Source organism: Parus major, chromosome 7, assembly GCF_001522545.3.
Source record: "Parus major isolate Abel chromosome 7, Parus_major1.1, whole genome shotgun sequence".
Classification (NCBI taxonomy): Eukaryota; Metazoa; Chordata; class Aves; order Passeriformes; family Paridae; genus Parus; species Parus major.
The window spans coordinates 17,979,600-18,000,665 of record NC_031776.1 but is presented as its reverse complement, the minus strand read 5'-3'; the positions used below and the strand labels follow the sequence as shown (position 1 = coordinate 18,000,665).

At 37.1% G+C, this 21,066-nt stretch overlaps 1 protein-coding gene across 4 annotated transcripts in view; it reads left to right on the top strand.

Annotated features, from left to right (window-relative positions):
- Positions 1-21,066, top strand: part of MYO3B (myosin IIIB) — a 207,186-nt gene that overhangs the window by 173,625 nt on the left and 12,495 nt on the right. For 3 of the 4 annotated variants that reach the window (XM_019007566.2, XM_015635360.1, XM_019007565.2), the window contains one exon: positions 7,705-7,752. The exons of the other annotated variant lie outside the window; for it this stretch is intronic. In XM_019007566.2, the coding sequence (XP_018863111.1) occupies positions 7,705-7,752 (48 nt within the window). The remainder of the gene's footprint in view (positions 1-7,704; positions 7,753-21,066) is intronic. 4 annotated transcript variants of the gene reach the window in all.

The window sequence follows — 21,066 nt, the reverse complement described above, 5'->3', positions numbered from 1 at the left end:
GTATTTTGTAAAAGACCTTTTAAATATTGAATACATTTTCATTTTCCAGCTGGAAAATTAAAACATAGAAGTATATCATCACATGGTTCATTCAGTCTTGAAGCAATTTTGAAATGTTAACCAGAAAAATCTATCTGCCTTGGAGCATTTTTTACATCAAACATTCCATGAAAATATTTTCCTGAAACTCTTTAAGTATTTCCAAATATTAAAGAAGGAGATGACTTTCTGAGTATTGGTGATGGGCTAAAGCAGATCAAGTTCACATTTTTTTTAAAAAAAAAGTAATATAAGCATTACAGTAAGGGAAGACTGACCAGCATCATTCATCACTGGCACAGGCTGACACACTGCTGATGCTAATTCACATTCTGACAGAGGTGTTGTAGACACCAAATAAACAGAGCTTGTTGGTAAGTACTTCAACAAGCAGAGACAGGAACCAAAGAGAACTAAGCAAGTGGCACAATGAGTAGTTTTGGAAATAAATAAACAGATAGGTGTATCCTTCCCTCCCCATACCATTCCCTCCTCAGCCACATCTTGGTTTAGATTTTGAAATGGTTTCTAGTAGCCATGCTTTCATTGCTCTTTTGAGAGCTAGGGAAGAGCAAATGATGGTGATTGGAAGAGAGATAATTATCTTTTCCCTTCAAGATGGGATGATTTCCTGAGGAGAGAAGATTTTTCATTCCTGTAGTCTGTGTAGTACCTGTGTGTATATTTAGGAGGTACTGTTGCCTCTCTATCTATCAGATAATAAAACTCATCCTGGATCAGCATTAAGGTTAGCTTAATGCCCTCTAGAAATTTACTGGGCAGAAGTTTATTCTCAGAGTTTATAGTGGTTCTGAACCTAAGTGCTTTCTTTACATCCTTCTTTCTCTTTTGTAGTTTTTGTCTGGATAATTCTTAGCCCTGTCCTCCAGCTGGAGAAGCAAAATACTTCCTGATCCCTGCCTATGATTTTAAAAGATCTCTGCTTCATTTAGTGAGAGGCTCAGAAATCTGAAGCCTGCATCCTCATTATATCCCACTATGTATTTTTGATAGCTTGATAGCTGTATTTCAGAAAAAAACCAAGATATTCTGGTGGACTTCTACTTGGAGATGAACCCAAATGAGTAGAGCTGGACTGAAAAGATGCTAATCCTAGAGCACACACTACTTCCTAAAGCAACTGTGTTGCTTTAGGGCTGTAGTTTCCAATCTAATTGCAAGACAAGGTCAGTCTCCCAACAACTCCAAGACCTCTGTGTAGTAGAAGGTCTTTTTCTAAGACTGAGTTGTGTAATACCTCACATTTACAGGTCCAAATGCTAGACTGTAGTATTTGCTGCAGATAAGTATCAAAAATTGGGGCAGCACTATTGAGCAGGGCAGCTGCGTCGCTAAGGTAGCAAAGCAGCATCTCAGTCAACTCAGATAGTACTCAAGAACAAAAACATTCAAACTGTACTTGACACAGCCATTTTTCCTGTACTCAGCCAGATCTTTTGCAAGACACACTATCATTTTATTAGCCATTTTTGCACCTTTCCTGAAACCAGGGTTCTCACTACAGACACATGTGGATTTTTCTGCCTTTGAGAAAAAAGGCTTCCAGAAGACTGTGACAACTAACTGGTAGCTATGTGTGTGCTGTAAATATTACTGATCATTTGTAGAAGTGAATGTATGCAAACCATAGTCTGAGACACTTTTCACAAATCTCTGAGCATAAAAGAGATTTTGAATGTTGAAGTATTGAAGTGTTCCTGCAGTTCAGGTGCTATCCTGCTACGTGGACAGGATGTTGTAACTGTTGTCTGATGCTGGAAGATGTCTTTCCTAGGTGTCACATGCTGCAAATTTACAGAGCAGCTCAGAAAAGCAGCCTGCAATTTCTTCAGCCTCCTCATCTTGTGTCTAGGCACTGCAAGATGCCTCTGTGTTTGTTTAGGTTTATTTGTCCATGGAGGATGTAATGCTTAAGAATGTCAGCATGTCCAGAGAAGCTGTGGATGCCCCATCCCTGGAAGGGATCGAAGGCCAGGTTGGATGGGGCTTTGGGCAGCCTGGTGTTGCGGAAGGTGTCCCTGCCCGTGGCAGAGGGGTTGGAACTCAATCTTCAAGGTCACTTCCAACTCCTACCATGCTATGATTCCCTAGAAACTTCTCTTAGTGCAAGCTTTGACTTACGAAGTGAAGAACAAAGGTATCATTGAGGAAGACAGGAAATAATAAGCCTGTGCTTTATTTAATCATAGTTAAAGGAAAATTAAATGAAAAATTTTAATTTTATTTCAGCATATTGCCTAGTTCCCTCAACCAACCAAATCAGGGACAAAGGCTTTTCTGCCTTTATTCCCATTTCACAGCTGGATTTCTGCTAAGTGAAGTTTTTTTTAGTGACTTTATTGATCTCATTTCATATCTGTTAAAATTTTTTATCTTTCTCTGATACCAGTCATGAATATACCTCTTGAATACCCCTCTCTGTTGATGGACTTCAGCTGAACTAAAAAATCTAGGCATCATTTCATAGGTCATTTTTCAGTGGAAATGCCAGTTGCTTTAGTGTTATTCCCTCCTGTGTTCACAGGTAATTCCTGTTACTATCACCAGAATTGGGTAAAACAAAATGAAAATATGTCTTTTCCTAACGGGCTGGGGATGGCATGGTATTTCACAAAAATTTTAAAGGAGTATGAACAAGAATACTAAAGCATAACATTTAATAACATATAATTTCAAAACTATTTGTATACACATAAAACAGGTCAATGAATACTGCTTGTTACTAGTACCTGAAGCAGACTAGAGATGGTAAAAATGAAGCAAATTAATAAACAGCTTAAATAACCTTTAAAATGGGCACTGAGCTTCACTTTAATGACCAGGCAAATAGCAATATATTCCATCTTTGAAGCATCTGAAGTTTGGAACAACCCATCAACAAGAAGTATAAGAATAAGGGTTATGAGAAAAGTTTTCCTATAATTTGTAATCAGAGGTATTGCAGTGAGAAGTTACACCCCTATGGGTCAGCAATGAAAACTGCAAGGGAGTACCTTAGCTTTAGGTAGCCTGGCTTTCCAGAGCCATGAGGAGTCAGCAGAACTGTGAGTGCTTAACTAGCTCCAGTAATTTGTTCACCCAGGCAGTTACCTACTCAATCCTGAGTAATGCAGACATCCAACATATGACAAAATTCCAATAATAATTATTATATCATGATTTAATTCAGAGCATTTGGATATGAGATGCTTTAATTGCTGGATAGATGTTTAACCAGTTGTGCTCAGCACACTTAAAAAATCTGTTTGCTAAGAGGATAAAACCTGTTGCCATATTTTACAGCCTTTTTCCTCTTTCACTCCCTCATCCAGGGAATGGAACAGTGTAGGACCAGGAATTATGAGTGGAAATCCTGTATCTCAAAACCTAATGGCTGTAAAGACATTACCAAAAACTGCTCAGAGCATAATTGCCCTGAGGTTGCCTTATCAGCACCATCATGCAGCTTGCTATATATAAAACTTTAAAGCAAATCTAGCTATAGTGTCTTAGTGTGATTCAGAAAGCTGAGCACATGCCTTCTTTACCACGGAGCACCCTACGGGGAAGGCATGCCCTGAGTAGACTCAACCAAGGAGAAGAGATGAGCATGAGCCTATGGATGAGCAATTATGACTACCCAGAAAAGGATCAGAAAACATTATTGGTGCTGCTTCAAGTCATGAGTAAAAAGGCAACTGCAGTGAAGCTGCCTCATAGTATGTGTATGGAGGGAAGATTCTAGGCCTTCCTACAGTCCTCTCAAGGCAAATCTCAGTTACTTGGAATTTGTTCAGCATAAGGGTGAATTTTACCCTGAAGGAATTAGGAAGCAGAGATAGATTCAACATATGGGATCATATGTCATTGTATTGTTTCCAAATGTTTCTTTTTGAGCTTTTTCCCTCCATTGCAAACAGATTGTTTCACCACACATTGTCTAGAGAAGAAGAGGGTTTCATATTCCCATTTCTTTTATTTAGCCACTATTAAATCTGTATCAGTTTCATAATACTGTTTTTCAACATTATTTCATCCTTTGTTTCAAGCATGAACACCATAAGTGTGGTTTGAGGCAAGTGCTTTTAATATGTTGTTCAGGCACTGCCAAAGTCAATGGCAGAAATAGAGAATACAAGCAGAGATGGTCCTAAATCAAAATATTCCACTTGTTTATAAGGCTGTTCAAAATCAAACCAAGCCCTTTTCTTGACCCTTAATGAGGGAAACCAGCACTGTAGTTTGGTTGTGAGTCTAATTAAACCAAAATTGAAGATGTGTGGATTGTGCCCTCTCCTTGCCATGTGGATCAATATTCTCATGTAATGTAAATTGAGCTGTTCTGTATCTCCCCCTTTTCCTGTGATTTTCTACTCCAGCCTTGGAGAAGAGCTCTGGTGTCCAGTGACATCTGTTCTAAATCATGTTTTGGAAAAAATGTAAATACAGAAAACTTGAGGTCAGACCCAGACAAAGCACTGGGCTAATTCCCAAGGCCTCTCTACATCTGGGTTTGTTTGATATCAGGAAGGCTGTCCACAGAGACTTTGGTGATGATAGCAAAAGACCCTTCATTTAAGGCTTTCCATGGACTTTTGCACAGGTACTGTAAGTATTAAAACCTTTTGATGAGCTCCCTACGTATAAAAATCTGTGGCTGGCTGGGTGCTGGCTTCTTCTGAAAAGGAGAATGTTTTGAGGAGCACAATTTCTTCATCCTGTCCAAATGAGTGGAGATGGTCTTCTGTGACCTTCTCTAGCCTCAGCCATTCTCATACTTGTCATGTTTTTTGCAATTAGTTTTTGTTTGTGTCTCATTCTGGTTGCCTGTCTTCACAGACCTGCATAGTTCCCAGATCTTTAATTTATCAGAATTGATAGATTTTAAAGATTCAGAGTTTTGCTAGACAGTGATAGCTTCATGTTGAACTACTTTAAGGCAACATTGCAGAAGCAAGTGCTAAAGTCCACATTCATAAAAGAGTTTGAAGTGCCTAAAATAGTCTGTTGAATTGTACAGAGCAGGCATCAGCAGATCTTAGATTCATGGGTGTGTTAGAAAATTGCCATAGGCATGGAATAGTAAACTTCTTGGTCTCTGGAAGCTTGATAGAGTTGCTTTTTGTTTTCCTGTTCTAAGGCCTTTTGGAACTGTTCTGGGCATTATTGTTTCCCTAAGATCAATAACTGTGAAAATCAAGCTCTGTTGGAAAAGCCACAGAGAAGCAGAGACTTCTTAACTAGAAAACAGCTTTACAATGTGGAGCTGGCATACATTTTACATTTTTATCGAGTGTGTATTTACCAATTAGTCAGCAGCCTGAGCCAGTTGATTTAATGAACTTAGTGTGATTTATGCATAGCTTTTATTAATTGTGCCAATAGGGATAAACATTGGATACAAATAGATGCAGATGTCTCACTTCTTTCTCCTTTAAGTAATACTATTTCTTGTCATTAAACTACTTCATTTTTATCTACTCCATGTGTTAGAAAGTGATCATTTCTTACCTTCCATACTATTGTCCTTCCAAAGGTAAGGCTGAAAACTTTCACCAACCCATATTTTCACTGGTCTGGGCTATGTGCAAGGCCAATACAGAAGTTCAGAGAAGAAAACATTTTCTCCTTCTCCGCTTTCTCCCATCAGTGGAATGTACATTAAATAGTAAGTAGGCCGCAGAAACAGAGAGCATGTGAATGACTTGAGATCATGGTAATTTGAGCAATCAGAGAAAAAGGGGGCAAGCACCTGGCTTTCGATCTCTGTTTGAATGAATATTTAACTACTTTATGTAAAGTGGAACACTTTCAACAAATGAGGCTGAGAGAAACATACCTAAGAATATTTTCTAACCCAGCAGTTAGGCTACTCTCCTGAGAAGCATGATGTTTGGGTTCAGGTCCCTGTACCAAATCACTTACATCTTTCCCAATCTAAGAACATGGCCTAATCACTGCATTTTTGGATATCAGGGGTGGCAGCACTACCTCCTCTGTTTTGGGAAAGGAGTCCCCTTGTGACAAAATCAGAATGTTTTGTTTTTTGAGATGCCAGAATGAATTCTTTCAACATCTCTGAAGTTTTTTCATGTTATTTCAGCTGAAACTGTTAGCTAATATGACCTGAATTCACAAAAAAAAGTTTCTGTTGCCCTAAAATTCCAGTATTAGTGAGGGAACAAATCAATAAAAAAGAAGCCTCATTAACTTCTAACTCAGGTTAGGCACTCTACAGTTGTCTGGTCGTGGCACTTCCTGAACAGGGCCCATCAATGGCTGTGTTTTAGGATTTTTATTGGGATGCTTCCCTTCCACATAGGTGGATGTTCCTCCCCTTTAGAAGGAGGACTGTGATCTTGAGTACCCAGAACTAAAAGATTTAAATTATTCTGCTGCAGAATGGTGATGGCCAAAAAGTCAGAACACCTTTCGGAAATCTTTAGGTATTTTCATCCATTAAATGCCATTTGGAAATTACACAACTAAATACTAAGCTATTTTTAAAGATAAAACCCCTTATGCGCATCAGCAAGTGTAGTGAGATCATTTTATTGACTTTGTGTGCTACTTCAATAGTTTCTCATCTTCAAATGCTATCCTTTGATACTACTTTAAAAAAAACAAAACAAAAGCAGAATCAAAAACAGTCAGTTTTTTGTGACATCATTGACTTTTTTCCCTCATTGAGTATGGACAATAAGCACAATTTTCTGATATTGTAAGTTAAATTTTCAAAGTTCTATTTCTATTAGATGTTAGAAATACATTTGGGTGCTACTGTGGTTACACTCTGGCAGCACCAGAGTTCTTCTTATTCACAGGTTTGGCATAAATTCTTTAAAATTATAAGGAAAACACAGTTGCAGGCAGGATTTTTGGTTTTGTTCTTTTGTTTCTACATGAAAGACAAACATGTCCTATCATGTATACACTTCTTTAGTGGTGTGATACATGATAGGACACGAAACACTTGCTTCTGACTATTTTCATTCAGAAATAAAACTACAAAAGGTAATCAGCTGTGCTCTCTTAGCTCCATGGTCCCCTTGGACCCTCTCTTATCTTGGAGTTTCACTGAACCTCTGATGAGCTCAGCCTTCTTTTGGTGAACCCAGGTTCCCAGTTAGTTTTTGGGCACTCAAGTCTTTCTTGAACAGTGGCACAAGATACTGCTGTTTCTTGCCAAAGAGCAATATATCATGGAGCTCTTCATAGCAGGAATTGCTCTCTCTTCCTCTCTGTGCATTGAGCTGCAGTGTAATAATAATAAGTAATGATAATGTTTATAATGTCATCATTAGACATCTGAATTTAATACTTCAGCAGAGATAATTGAGAAATTAATCCCTCACATTCTGTGTGTGTTCAAACAGTTATCCTAGTCCTAGTTGTCTGCAGCCATGGAGAAAAGAGGAAGAGAGATGAGTTTAATAAAGACATTGTCCCTTTGCTGGCACCGTCAGATGATACAGGCACCTCCTCCTCACAGGCCACACAGCAGCTGTGTAGCCAGTCTGCCCACATCCTACTCTGCAAGGGTTTATGTTGAGACCTAGTAACTGGAGTCCTTTTTATCTGAAAAATAAATACACAAAGCATGTAAAGCTAAGACTTCATATGCCAAAACCTAATACACTTTGTACCTCTGCACAAACTTTCCAGATCAAGTCCTAGCAGCAGAGATTGAATTGCAGAATGCAAAAAAGTATGGTAAGTGTAGTTAACATCTCCTATATATTTTAATAATAAAAATAAGGATTTATGGTTCTGTATAAATAATATTGTGAACAATGCTAACAAAAAGGTGAAAGAACAGTAACTTGTTTTGGACAAAATGTGTTATTGGTTGAGAGTAAGAAAAAGGGATAAATCACAAAAAATAACAAATTTTAAGGAATATTGGTGCTATCTCATAACCCTTCACAGGATCCATCATTATGCAGTAGGATAACACATTGACTTCATGTAGACTGCTAGTATGAATGAGTGTTTGTAGTAAAAACTGAAAATCTGGTTTTCCTGTAGGTAGTGCTATAGATAGTTTTATTCTAGTAATTTCCATCTTCAGAGAAGAGAAAATGTCTTTGGCACCTCTTATTTTTGTGTCTGCATTTTGAAGATACTAATAATGCAAAATTACCTAATCAAAAATGAAATGTGTGACAAGAGGGAGATAATTTTCTGCTGCTCTCCATTGTGAAAGCAAACAATGAACTATAACTTAGGGTCCACAAGTCATGTTTCTTTCCTTTTTTCTACATTGTAACTTAACTGTTTTTCAAAACTTATAGTTTTATAGGTCTCTTTGAAGTAATTTATGTGGTTTCTACATTATTTGAAAACATAAATTTTGCTGATTATCTTCAATTTGCTTTTGTCCACCCAAAAGTCTCGTATTCATTTAATTTAGACACTGACAAGACACTACACATTGATTCATGCTCTCCATGAAATCACAAGTTATTCTTACATTTGTTTTATTGAAGAACCTAGCATAAGAATTTTCTCATCAAAGTTTAGCCTGAAGTATTCTTACATATTATTGTGTGTTGGTAGGAAGAATATGGCTTTCAATCATCTCTGACTTACAATTGCTTCATGAGTTAGTTTGAGTATTGTGTAAATAGACTGAGTGATGAACTTTAAAAATTTACTGTATCTTCTGTGAGGGAAGAGAAATGTATATTTCTCTCTGCCCATAGCCTTTTACTTCACAGTGCCCTTTAATAATGGGAATAATTAAGATAGTCCATTCTAAAGACTGGAGTTAAAATTCTGTTGCACATTTTTATTTTACTCTTATTTCTATAAGCCATGCTAATATCAAGGTGTTTTTCTGATACTTCCCAATTTTTCCCTTGTATTCATATTCTTAGTGTTGGGGCTGGCTTCAGAGGAACTAGTTCTAATAGTGAAAATGTGTCCCCATGTTAGTGCTTTCAGGATATGAACCTTCCTACTGGGGCCAGGATATTTTCATTATTATTATGGCATTAGTTCAGTAGGAGACTTTGATGACTGTGTTCACAGCAGTAAAGCTGATTTTTAGGTTTTGTCTCCATGGGAAAGTTAGTATAGAGTAAGCTGTAATACAAATTTATGATATAGCAACTCAATGCATGCCAGTGCTTTGCAAAGCTGCTCAAGCTAGATGTGAATCAGACCCCGGAGGCAGTATAGCTGGATGAGTGCAGTGCCGTGCCTAAGCTAATTAGTCCTACTGAGAAGTAGGATATGTTATGGAAGAGAGTTATGTTAATATGGCCATACTTCCTGGCTATCCAAAAGAAAGAAATCAGAAGTGGCATTCTGTGGCAATAGGTACATTTGCAATGTACCAATCTGTTCATGTTGTAATTCTGTGGGTCCTTTGTAGGTCATTCACACAAGGAATTAGTGCACAGTAATTAATAAAGTGATAATTCACAAACTTTGCATACTCTGCAATACCCACAGACCCAAGTACAGAACCGGGACACAAACAGATTTTGATGCTATATCACAAGCTACTCCATAGAGATACACTATTCAATAGCAGCCAAGAATCTAGTATAGACTTGTAAGAAGGGGGTTAAAATGATTAAGTATCTGTAGTAATTAGGAGGTGGAAAACATATCCAAATCAACTCCACAAAAAATTCCAGGAAGCACTTAACCTGTATTTTCTGGAGTGACAAGAAATTCTGTGTACCTGCAGTTACACACTATGGAGGAGCCTGATTTTCCAGAACAGGTAAGGTGTAATGTTTTAAATATCAGTCTTTCCAGTGCCTCGGTTTGAACCCTGAAATCCATGCTCATTTTGCTAAAGAAGAGTTCATCAAGTTCTGAGGAATAAAATGTCAATAAAGTCACTTGAATTAGTCATGTTTTTATGAGAGAAGTAAAGAATCTAACTAATTTCATAGCATCTACCATTTTAAAAAAGTACACTCAAGTACAAAGATTGTGTTCAGAGGGGAGTATAATACAGTGAACTGATATATTAATGCAAGCTGTACCTGTCAAGAACAGTGATTTTAGAACAAAACACATACTGTCACATAAACAAGTCACTATATACGAGAAGATCAACTTACTTTATTTGTATATCTGCACAAATGTATACATCTTCTTGTTCCTCCATGAGCTGAAGTCTTCATCAAATTTTTCTTTAGAAGCATTTAGGAAATGCTAAATTTCCTATGGGGATTTATGAAGATTTCATCCTAAATGGATGAAAATTATACATATTCATTATATATATTTGCACTCCCCAAACTCTTACTACAGGTGGTGTTGTTAAGTAGGATGAAACACATAGCTTAAGTTTGCTATATTATTACTGAGATCCCAGCATTGTAATTCTTTGCAGACCTCCCTCATTTTTCTTTAAAGATCTCTTCTATATTTTCTAAATTTACTTTGGTGTTACTGGACATTTCCATCTACTACTTCAGGATGAAAGATAAGAAACTGCACCACTGAAAATGATGAGCCCTTATTTGTATTAATGCTATTTGTCTAGCATTCTCCCACTAGATCCATAGTGTGAGTTGTCAATAAAAGGTTGTGATTTGGATTTTGAAGTAGTATGAAAAACAAATGTAGGTGCTCTTTCACAGGTTAACAGACATCTTTTAAGTCTGAAGGTTTTTTCTACTCCTGCTTATTTTTCAAAATCTGTCATTGACTGGATAGTTTGGTTATGCTTCTTCAGTTTCAGTGGCCTGAGTTTGAGTTGTAGATCACTTCTGAACTATTACTAATTAAGGGTCCCAGTAGCAATTAACAACCCCTTAAAAAACTGGATTGCTGTAGAACTTAGATCAGCGGCACTAGTTTCCTTTATCTAGCCAAGATACCTCCTTTACTTGCAACATTTACAAATGTCAGACAAAAGTACTGTAGTACACCAGAAAGTAAATATCTAACTAGTGGTATTTTTACAAGCTTCAGTCAAGCTAGTTTTCATGCCTCCTTTAAAAGTTATTGCTGCCAGCTACCTTGAATTCAGAAAAAGACCTTCTTTCTTAATGAAGAAATCTACTGAGAGTTTTATCTTGGGCTTCTACCATTTATTCTTTGAAATATATGCTGAATCTGCTACACTCAAATTTGAGATACTAGTTGTATCAATATGGACCCATGGTTTCAAGCCTTTAGATATGCAAATTGTGTTTCTGTAACGAACAAAACCTTAGAGACCATGCTGTTGTGGTTCCACAGAGCCTTTATTGCGCCTCATCATTATGCTAAATTAATACAAATTTCCTGTGTGTCCAGAATTCAAAGTCAATCAAGTGGCTTAATCTCTGAGGGCATGGGATAAAAATGCTATTATTACAATTTGGAAGAAGGTGAGGGATTACCTTTAAATGTATCCAGGCTATATGCTACAACAGCAACTCTGAAACGCAGACTATTATGAACCGCATCTTAATAGAGTGTGAACTTACAGATTGCCTCTTGCCCTACTTTTAATCACACAGACTAACTTCCCACAACTGTACAATGCATTTTTGGCAAATTCAGTAGTTGGCTCTGTAGAGAAGTAGTATTAGGAAGGTATTTGTGATTTGTTACTCCTCTTTAATGCACTGAATGTTTTGACTATTTTTGAAAGTTAATCTCACTGATTACTTTTCATGTTTGTTTCATCTTTTTCCCCATATGCTTTGCTTTTCTTAGCTAGAATCCACAAAATGAACCAGTGCCAAGTGTCCAGTGAGTTTTTCTGAAGCATCTTAGCACATGAGATGCAGCTCTTATGATCCACAATCTCCAGTTTAAAAACTTGTGTATTAGTCGCTCCAAATGTGTTTTGGAGACTATCTCTAAAATTGATGATACTGTCATGTTATTTGTACTTCAAAGTTGCCAAAGCTATTTATTTAATCATACTGACTAAATCATCATCCTAATTCTTCTTTGAAGAAATAGCTATCTTCTTACTGTGCAGAAGTATCATGAGTTGCTCCATTGTTGATGCTGTGTTTGTGAGAATTTTTTTGATAGTTTTTTTTTCTGAACAATTTTGAAAATTTATCATACCTCCAACATGGTACATGGTTTTACTTTGGAAGACAGGGAAGGACAAAATATTCACTTGAGTTTCTTTCTAATCCTGTTTTCTTTAACTTCACTAAATAAATAAACTGCACCTGCACTCTAAGTCCCAACCATGGCATAATGCTGGAGAGACAAACTTACATTATGGCAAACCTCTGAGTGCATGATGCTTGTGTAGGTGTCCCTAGGGTTGGTGTTTCTACTTTAGGATTACCATCTTGGATAAAAACTCATGGAGAAGGGAAAATGGGGCATTTGCAGAAAACTGAAGAATTACTAGCTTTTCTTCATCTTTGCATAGAATTTCAGCTTTGACCCTTCAGAAGCTCAGGCTGATCTGGTGCACTGCTAGCAAAGAGGCAAGTGTAATACAACCTTCCTGCTATAAAGCTGATCTTGAAATATCTTTACAGTGAAGATTCTGATATTTGCCTTGTGAAAAGTTACCTCAGCCTCCATTTCAGGTGCCTCTTAGGGATCTTTTCTGCTTGAATTTATTCATTTTAAATAAATATTGCTCTTTTTCCTGGTCATTTGAATATTAGCAACTTTATACACACACACACAAAAAAATAATTTAAAAATCAACAAGCAGAAAAACCCATTCACACATAAAAAAGACATTTCCAGTCCCATCCAAAACTATTTATCCTAATTTTCTCTTTCTCACAGTAACCAAGAGGAAAATCCTAGGGTATAGTGCAAAAGTAGGGCAAGCAGAGATATTTGCCCAGAACACTCTCCAGCCAAACATGATTTGTGGCTCAGGGATGTCATGATCTGGAAGTGATCTCTTCATATAAAATTGTTCTCAGTAGGATTTTCTGCTATGAAGTTCTTCATTAACTTGTATTGATCATATGGCATTGCTCAAACAATGAGAGAGACATCATGATAATGCGAGATTTTTATCACCTGGTGGCTATTGTATTAACCAGGTCTTCTAGAACTAGGAAATAGGATGTGATACGTGATTCCAGCATACCTGGAATGACCTGATTTTTATCAGTTGCTGTCTCCTGAAAAGATCACAAGCCAGCTGTATCGTGGGATGCATCCTCAGCAGCATGACCATGGGAGGTGATTCTGTGCCTCTACTCTGCTCTTGTGAGACCCTACCTGGAGTGTTGCATCCAGCTCTGGGTTTCTGAGCACATGAAAGGCAACAATATGTTGGTCCAAGTTCAGAGAAGGGCCACCAGGTTGACTCTAGGGATGGCGCACCACACCAATGAAGAAAGGATGAGACAATTGAGATTGTTCAGCCTGAAGAAAAGATGGCTTTGCAATGACCTAATTGCAGTCTTCAGTGCCTGAAAATGGGGCTCACAAGAAGGATGGAGAGGAACTTTGGACAAGAAAATATAGTGTCAGGACAAAGGGAATGGCTTCAAACTGAAAGAGAATAGGTTTAAATTAGATATTAGGAAGAAATTTCTTTATTCTGAGGCTGATGAGGCACTGGAATAGGTTGCCCAGAGAACTTGAAGATACCCCATCTGTGGAAGGGTTCAAGACGAGGCTGGATGGAGCTCTGAGCAACCTGGTGTGATGGAAGATGTCCCTGCCCATGTCAGGGGAGATTAAGACTAGGTGATCTTTAATTTTCCTTCCAGCCCAGGCCATTCTATAATTTTATGAAATAACTAAAAACTTCCACAACCACCTTGGGTCAAGTTTGAGGACGGGAAGAAAAATAATAATCTATTAAGTTTTCTTCATTGTCTGGAAGTAGTTTCTGTTATTCAGATGGTTTGGCATGAATTTTTTTTCCCTGAAATTACAGTTTTATTTGTATAAACCTCTTGGACTTTGACTAATTGCCACACCTCTGGAACCTGCTATTAGATGTTATTATGTGCAGGGCTTATAAGGGCTTCTGCATACTCAACATACAGGAAGACAACTTCAGGACCATACCTGTAGAAGCATGCTTTTTGCTGACAGGTTTGAATCTTATCCATTAGTCACTGATATTTTGGTTCTTTTGTATGCTTTGTTTAATCTCTGCCTTTTTCCTCTACAGTCAAATTACTCACAATACAAACTGAAAGAACTGACAAATACTGAAAGATCAGAACTGTGTTGGAAAGGAAAAAACAGCAAAAGCCAAGATTCTAACTATTTATGGATCTTGTTTCCCAACAAAGTGTATCTAAATGCCATTGTCTCAGGGTTCAGAGACAGCTAAATGATTGATTTCACATAAAATATTTGTTGTTCTAATTACAGTGTCATCTGAGTCATTGGCAACAAACAGATGCAAAAACAGCCTTTACATACCATCTTGAAAAACTTATGATTTGCTTAGTGTGCTTTATAATCTAAAGCATATGGCTTTGCACATAACTGCAGTATCCAAAATGAAGCCGTATGTAATGAATCATTTAGTGGAAGAAAATGCATTGCTTCTGTTACAAGTTCTTTCAGTGTGTGTATTCAAATGGTTCTGTTTAGGGTTATAAACAAAAGGATATGCTCACAGTTTCAGCAGTGTGTTACAGATTCTGGAATGCACATGACATCAAAGAAGCTACACTAATTTCCCTAGCAGTCTATGGCTCTTGGCACTATGAGCACACTCCATCTGAATAAACAGAATTCTAGTTCACCACAATTGTGTGGGGGATCCGAGGTGATAGTGAAGCTTGGTTTTGTTTTATTTTATATCTTTCTGTAGGACTTTTTACTCCTTCAGATTCTGTGTTCAGTGAATCAGGTAACTACATTGAGCTATAGACTAAAAAGCACTTGACACTGAAAATTATTAAATCTAATATATTATTCATAAATAATGAACCCAGTTAAGAACTTTAAGTACACTGGAGTTGCTAAGGATTAATCGTTCTTTCTAAGCATTAATAGGTTGGTTTTTTTAAGTAGTTAGCATTCTTTCCATTAGCAACACTTACGTGAAGTTTCAGTAAGATACTTTGTGAGTTAGCAAGAGCTGAGGTCTTGTAACTCCTCAAAGCACATCTGATTTATTATTCTTTCCATGCTTGCTTGTCACTAGCAGCATGAAGAGTGCCAGCTCCTATAAATATTCCTGAACACTCTTATGTACTGGAAGGGACCAAGGGAATTTGGTGGCAGGAATGGTTCCCATCATACTAGATCTCATTATATCAACAGAATAGATGGCCTTACTGAACATTTGTGGACATCTGAAGCTATTGGTAGGTAAGCACAAAATATTCTGGAGAGAATTAAAATTGTTAATAGCATTATGTCAATATGCCTCCAGGCTCCTGATGTTACTAGATTAATTTAATCATCTGATGCCAAAACATAGGTTCTACTGTTTCACATTGATGGTTTTTATTCCCTTGTCTTCTTTTCCTTAGTTTCTCAGTACCTTACTTAATTGTTTATTTTTTTGTCGTTTTCCTCTTTCCTATAGTTTTCTCTTTTCCCTCTTACTAACCTCAGAAAGGATAAGAGCATAATGAAGACATACCTTATTACTCAAGTCACCATGGAGTCTTGCTCTTTATTCTCTCCTACCCTATGGTGTTGTCTCTTGGTGTAGTTTTGCCTGTACTGAGATTAAAACCTTAGAGTGACAGTGTGTTTATTTTCTATCAGCCTCTCCAGCATTTTTGCAGAGCTACCATAATATAATTGAATTTATAGTATGTTGCATAGACACAATAACTTCATTATTTTCAAGTGAAGCTGCAGATTACTCTACAGTATGTGTTTAGTGAAGCCTATTAGACCCGTTATCCTGGCCTTGTTTCTGATACTTTCATAGTTGGAAGCATTAACAGGCAATGTACAAGTACCCTGTGATGTGGGCCAGGTGTCTCTTAATGTGTGCTCATACTAAAGCCACACTGGCTGCAGCTTAGTACAGGGATATGCAGGATAGTTCTGCACTAACGGGATTGAGTATGGCAGGCAGACGCAGCAAGAGCTCAGTGGGGACTAACTGCTTGAGTATTCACTCTGCTTCCCCGGCACATTCTTCATTTTACTCCTATTTTGCACTTCACTCTTCCTTTGCACTTAAGGTATGATACAAATTTGTGCAAATGGTGGAGAATCATGGCAATGGAAAAGGAAGGAAAATACATTTGTATGAACACTCATAGCCAAATAGCTTTGTGTGACCTTTGTAAATCACTCTTTTTAAAAAAGCTGAAATAATGAAATCATGAATTAGTTAATTTGCAGCAGTTTTTTTCTGCCTAAGTGATGTTTAGTCAGTCCCGTTTAACACTGATATGAGTGGGACCAGAATCATTAGCCCCTTGAGTCGTCTCCTTGAACAGACTTGCATAGCACACAGGAAAAGATAGCTGTTCCTTGAAGTCAACATGCTGCACATAATTATCCACTAGCATCCAGTCCAGGAGGAGGATGTGTATTATCATTGTCTGTGAGGTCATTTCTGCATTTGCCTAAGACTTCAAGAGGAAAAGTGAAGTTAACTTGCTGCCTTGAAAAATGATTCAAAACTGGAAACTTGAAAACATCAAAATACATATAAATTATCAAAGGAGAACAAAGACAAGTTTTTCCACAAAAGTCTTCTCCCCAGGCTATAACAATGCTTTACATAGGCATGATCAATATATCCAGGCTTGAGAACCAAAGTCTTTTGGAATAAATTAGACTGGCAGGGAAAGAAACAAACAAAGAACAAATTAACATGATTTTAAACATTGCTTAAATTTTCATGAATGTAGACCTTGAGATGTTATGATGAGATCCCATGAGTCTGTGCTAATATTTGCTTATAATTAAGGGTTGCACTTTCATGTTTCGTCTGATATTATAGATTGGAAATCAGCTACATGCTTACTATTTTTCTTGGTCATAGTGATTTCTCTACTTTATTTGCTTACTCTGTAAATAATATATATGGTTCCTTAAATGGCCCCATTACCCTTTCTTTAACAGACTGCCTCTTCTCAAATGCTAAATCTCCTTGTTTGAGTAATTAGAAAAAAAAAATACCTGTCCTGTGATACTAGGTTTGTGTTCACCTATAGCAGAAAAGGAGACAAGACTAACCCCTCCCTAACCTGCTTTGGGCAAATGGCTTCAGAAGGAAAATGGGTGTACTCAGCTCACTCTTCTAACAATATGTGTTGTGATGGATGAAGTCCCTTCAGCAAGGGAACTGGCAGCACAGCCTCTTTGGGGCACTGAAGCATTGGCAAAGAGCCCTTGTGTGCATTCCCTGCAAAAAAAAAATAAAAATGTCAGTGTTTAGAGCCCCAGGTGTGCTACACCACCCTTAAAACAATCGGATTCACATTGCTTTATTTTACATGTTCCAAATGCAGTTAAGCTGCTTCCTCACCATTTCTATGTAGAATTCTCCATAAAGGAAAAATTAGCAATGTTTGGCAAGATTATCAGCATCAAGAGGTTTTTGAAGCAAGAGTTTAGTCATTTAGAGTTTATGGAGAGCCTAACTTCATTTCAGCAAGCAAAATCTGATTATTCTGTTACTCTGACATGGCTGCCCAGTGCCTGGTACCCATGCTTTCAATACTAAGATAATCAGGACAATAAGGACATTCAAGATGAGATTTTCACTGAACATCAAGTCATCTGCCCCATGGGGAGTCATTAGAAAAATATGGTTTTTGCCACTACTGTTTCAAAAGTATTGGTCAGGGTGGCCCAAATCCTAGATGCAAAAGCCCATGTATCAGAGCTAAAGAGGAGTTTGAAGTCTTTTGTAAAATCTTACTGTTTAGCAATTTGTGCATTTCTGAAAGAGTCCTTTGCAGCTTATGGAAAGGATGGATTTTTAAACAGAAAAATCTCGTAAATAAGATATAGAAAATGTATTAATCATCTCCAAGTCAAGAGATGTCATTAGAAATGTCAGTATAATGGATAGAATGGCTAATTGAAGAAAAATATTTCCACTTCAGCCATAAGAAAACAAAGAACCATGTGGAAATTCAGAAACTGTATCTCAGCATTTAAAAGATCAATACAGATATTCTGTAGACTGAAACTTCTGATAAAAATCACATTAGATAAATTCATTCTTGTTAAGCTAGGTGTGATCTGTGTCACATCTCTTCAATAGTTTTTAAATTTTGCTTAAGTCAAAACATGCCTTTCTAAAAGCTTCAACCTGAGTTTCCATCATACTGCTAAATATTTTTTTTTCCTAATTGATAGCTTTCAGTATGTGCTGTACTTCTGGTCTAAAATCTTCTGACCATTAGTTAGTCTAGACTCCTGTTTTCTAATGTGAAAAACCCTCCACCTTCTATATAGGGGTTTACACTTGCTTCAGATCACCTCTTCACCTTATTTTTAAAAGAATGAAGTAGAACAGTCTTCTTATATTTCTTGCTATGTGGCAGATTTTTCAAATTGTTCCTGTTCTCAAAACATTCTGCCCTTTATTGCATCCATTTTAATTCTGTACACAACGATAAAACTGTTTTTCTCTTTCTGTTGAGCAGTTTTCTTTTCTTTGCACCCTGTCTGTTTCATATTCAGCTGAATATTTGTAGTTCCCAAGTCTCTACTGGAGAAACTGCTTTCCAACTATGTAATTCCCAGTTCATAAAAATGTATCTTGAATGTTTGACTTTACATTTACTTGAAAAAAATATATCTTTTCAATCTGTCTGAGCTCTGCAAGTCCTGTTTTTTGGCTTGGGCTCTTACGTATCAAAGAAATAAAAAGGATAACCAACAGTGGTAATAGAGGACTAAACAGAAACACCATCAGTTTCTGTACTTAAAATTGCTTTCTACTCCAACAGAATGATCCAGTAGCCAGTTTCTAGTTCCCTTTACCATAAGCCACATAAATTTTGTGATGTCTTTAGGGAAGCATCCACATGAGCCTGCTCATCCACATGCCAGCCTCTCTGAGCTCAAGTGAGAGGAGGATGCCCAGAACCTCAGCTACCCTGCACTTAGATCAGCTGACATAGTGCACTTGGCAGAAAGCATTTTGCCTACTCTCTGTTATTTCTGCCCTGCAGTAAGGTATTTATCAAATAAGAATTTGTAACCTAAAGAATTTCTGTGCTCAGAGTTACAAGAAAAGGTTTTCTTCCAGACAAAAGGGGGACAGATCTCTTTCTTAAAAACTGGTGCTAAAGGACAGCCTGAAGAAAGTGCATGTGCTCACCCTCTCATATGGTCTCTAAATTTGCACAATTTCTGTGCAGTATAGACAATACTTTGTTAGTGATACCGGTGCTGCTACTATTGCTATTAAATGACAAGTGATTTTTTTCATATTGGTGGCTTTCAGTTTGTCATCAGAGAAAAATATTTTAGAACAGCATTTAAAATGCCTATTCAACTGCTGAGTGTTGAGCACATGTTAATACCATTTTCTCCAGATATGGTAGTTTATGATAAATGTTACCAGATTTTGTACTGTTCATGTAGTGTGCAACTAAGACAAATGGGCCCACTGAAAGGGTATTTCCTTTGGAGAATACAAGCTGCAGACCACCCATAGGATACACAGAAATAATTAACTGTCAGGATAAAAAGGTAGAGCAAAATATTAGTGACTCAGAATCCTAATAAATAAAATACATTTAAAAACCCAGCCTATATATATATATGTGTGTGTTTTGAAAAAGAAAAAAAAGTGAAGGCCTCAAGAGCACTTAGGGGAAAGGGAAAAAACCTACCCCATGATATTATTGTACTGTTTAAAAATTTCTAAATATTTGTGGACTGTGTTTTTACCTCTGGCAAGCTGCAGAGAGGTGTGTGAAATTATGCAAAACAGTGAGTACCTGAGTTCTCTTTCTAGAAGAAAAATTAATTCATGGAAGGGTATTCGATACACTTACTGCTGTAAGAAAAAAGTAAAATGGCCTTGTGACTGAAAATACTGCTTGCAAAAATCACAGACCCTGCTATCCTGAGAAAGCTCTAAGATCAATTTGAGTAACTTTCAGAGCAGAGACTAGAATGTAGTTAATGACAGGTCTTTTGCAACATTTTCAGACTTCAGGGAGAGTAAAATTGCATTTTTATCCTATCTGAATCATCGTGAAAAAAACTTTCAAAGAAACATATTATTTGGGCACCCAGTTTCCTCAGAAGTATTTTCTGGTACAGCTTCTGCTTTGTCTGGTTGTATACAATACAGGCAAGTAGCAAAGGTTCTGGATTAGCCATCACAGTCTCTTTAGCAAAAATACAAAGGTTTACTTAATTTGAAAGTATTAAGTATTGAAGCATTAGGTATTAAATTAGTAAGCAGCATGAGTGAATTATTTTAAAGTTTTTTTGTATTAGTGGATAAATATAACCTTTCTCTATAAAATTAGGTTTGAATTTTAGACCCAGCTCTGCTGACCACCTGCAGTCAGTTCCCTGGTGGTCATTTAACCCACCACCCGTCCCAGATGTTGTGATGGAATGGAACAAGTGCTCCTCTCCCACGCAGATATTGCAGTCACACACTGAGAGGAAATTAATATTTTTTTAAATTTTATTGTTGAGTGGAAGAAACTGAAAGAGGGAAAATCTCTCAGACCAGTCTTTTGGCTGAAAAGGCCAAAGTTCAGACATCTCCTCTACCTCATTCAGATTGCAGGCACAAACTATAAGCCTGAGTGCATAATAAACCTCTTTTGTAATGTTACCTGCTCCTTAAGGCCACATCGTGTCAATGGATTTGTGAGATGAGAGCCCTGCATCTGCAAAAGCCATATTAACTTCAGTTTTGAAGTGTTTAAAGGAACTCATGCTACTTGATCTTTGTGCTGGCCTTTTGTATGTGAGCAAGTTCCTTGTGCAGTATGGAATGCAAATGTGTAGGATGGATATTTTTTTTCTTCAGTGCTGCCAAACCCTGTTTTTATTCATACTGTCACTAAAATAATTTTTAACAGGGAGATATGAGAAAAGTCAAAGGCATTGGGAGAATAATTTGAAAATAAATCACCTTTTCTTAACCCCAGAGTATCTTGTAGTAACTTACTTATTCTGAAAATAGTTACCTTGTAATCC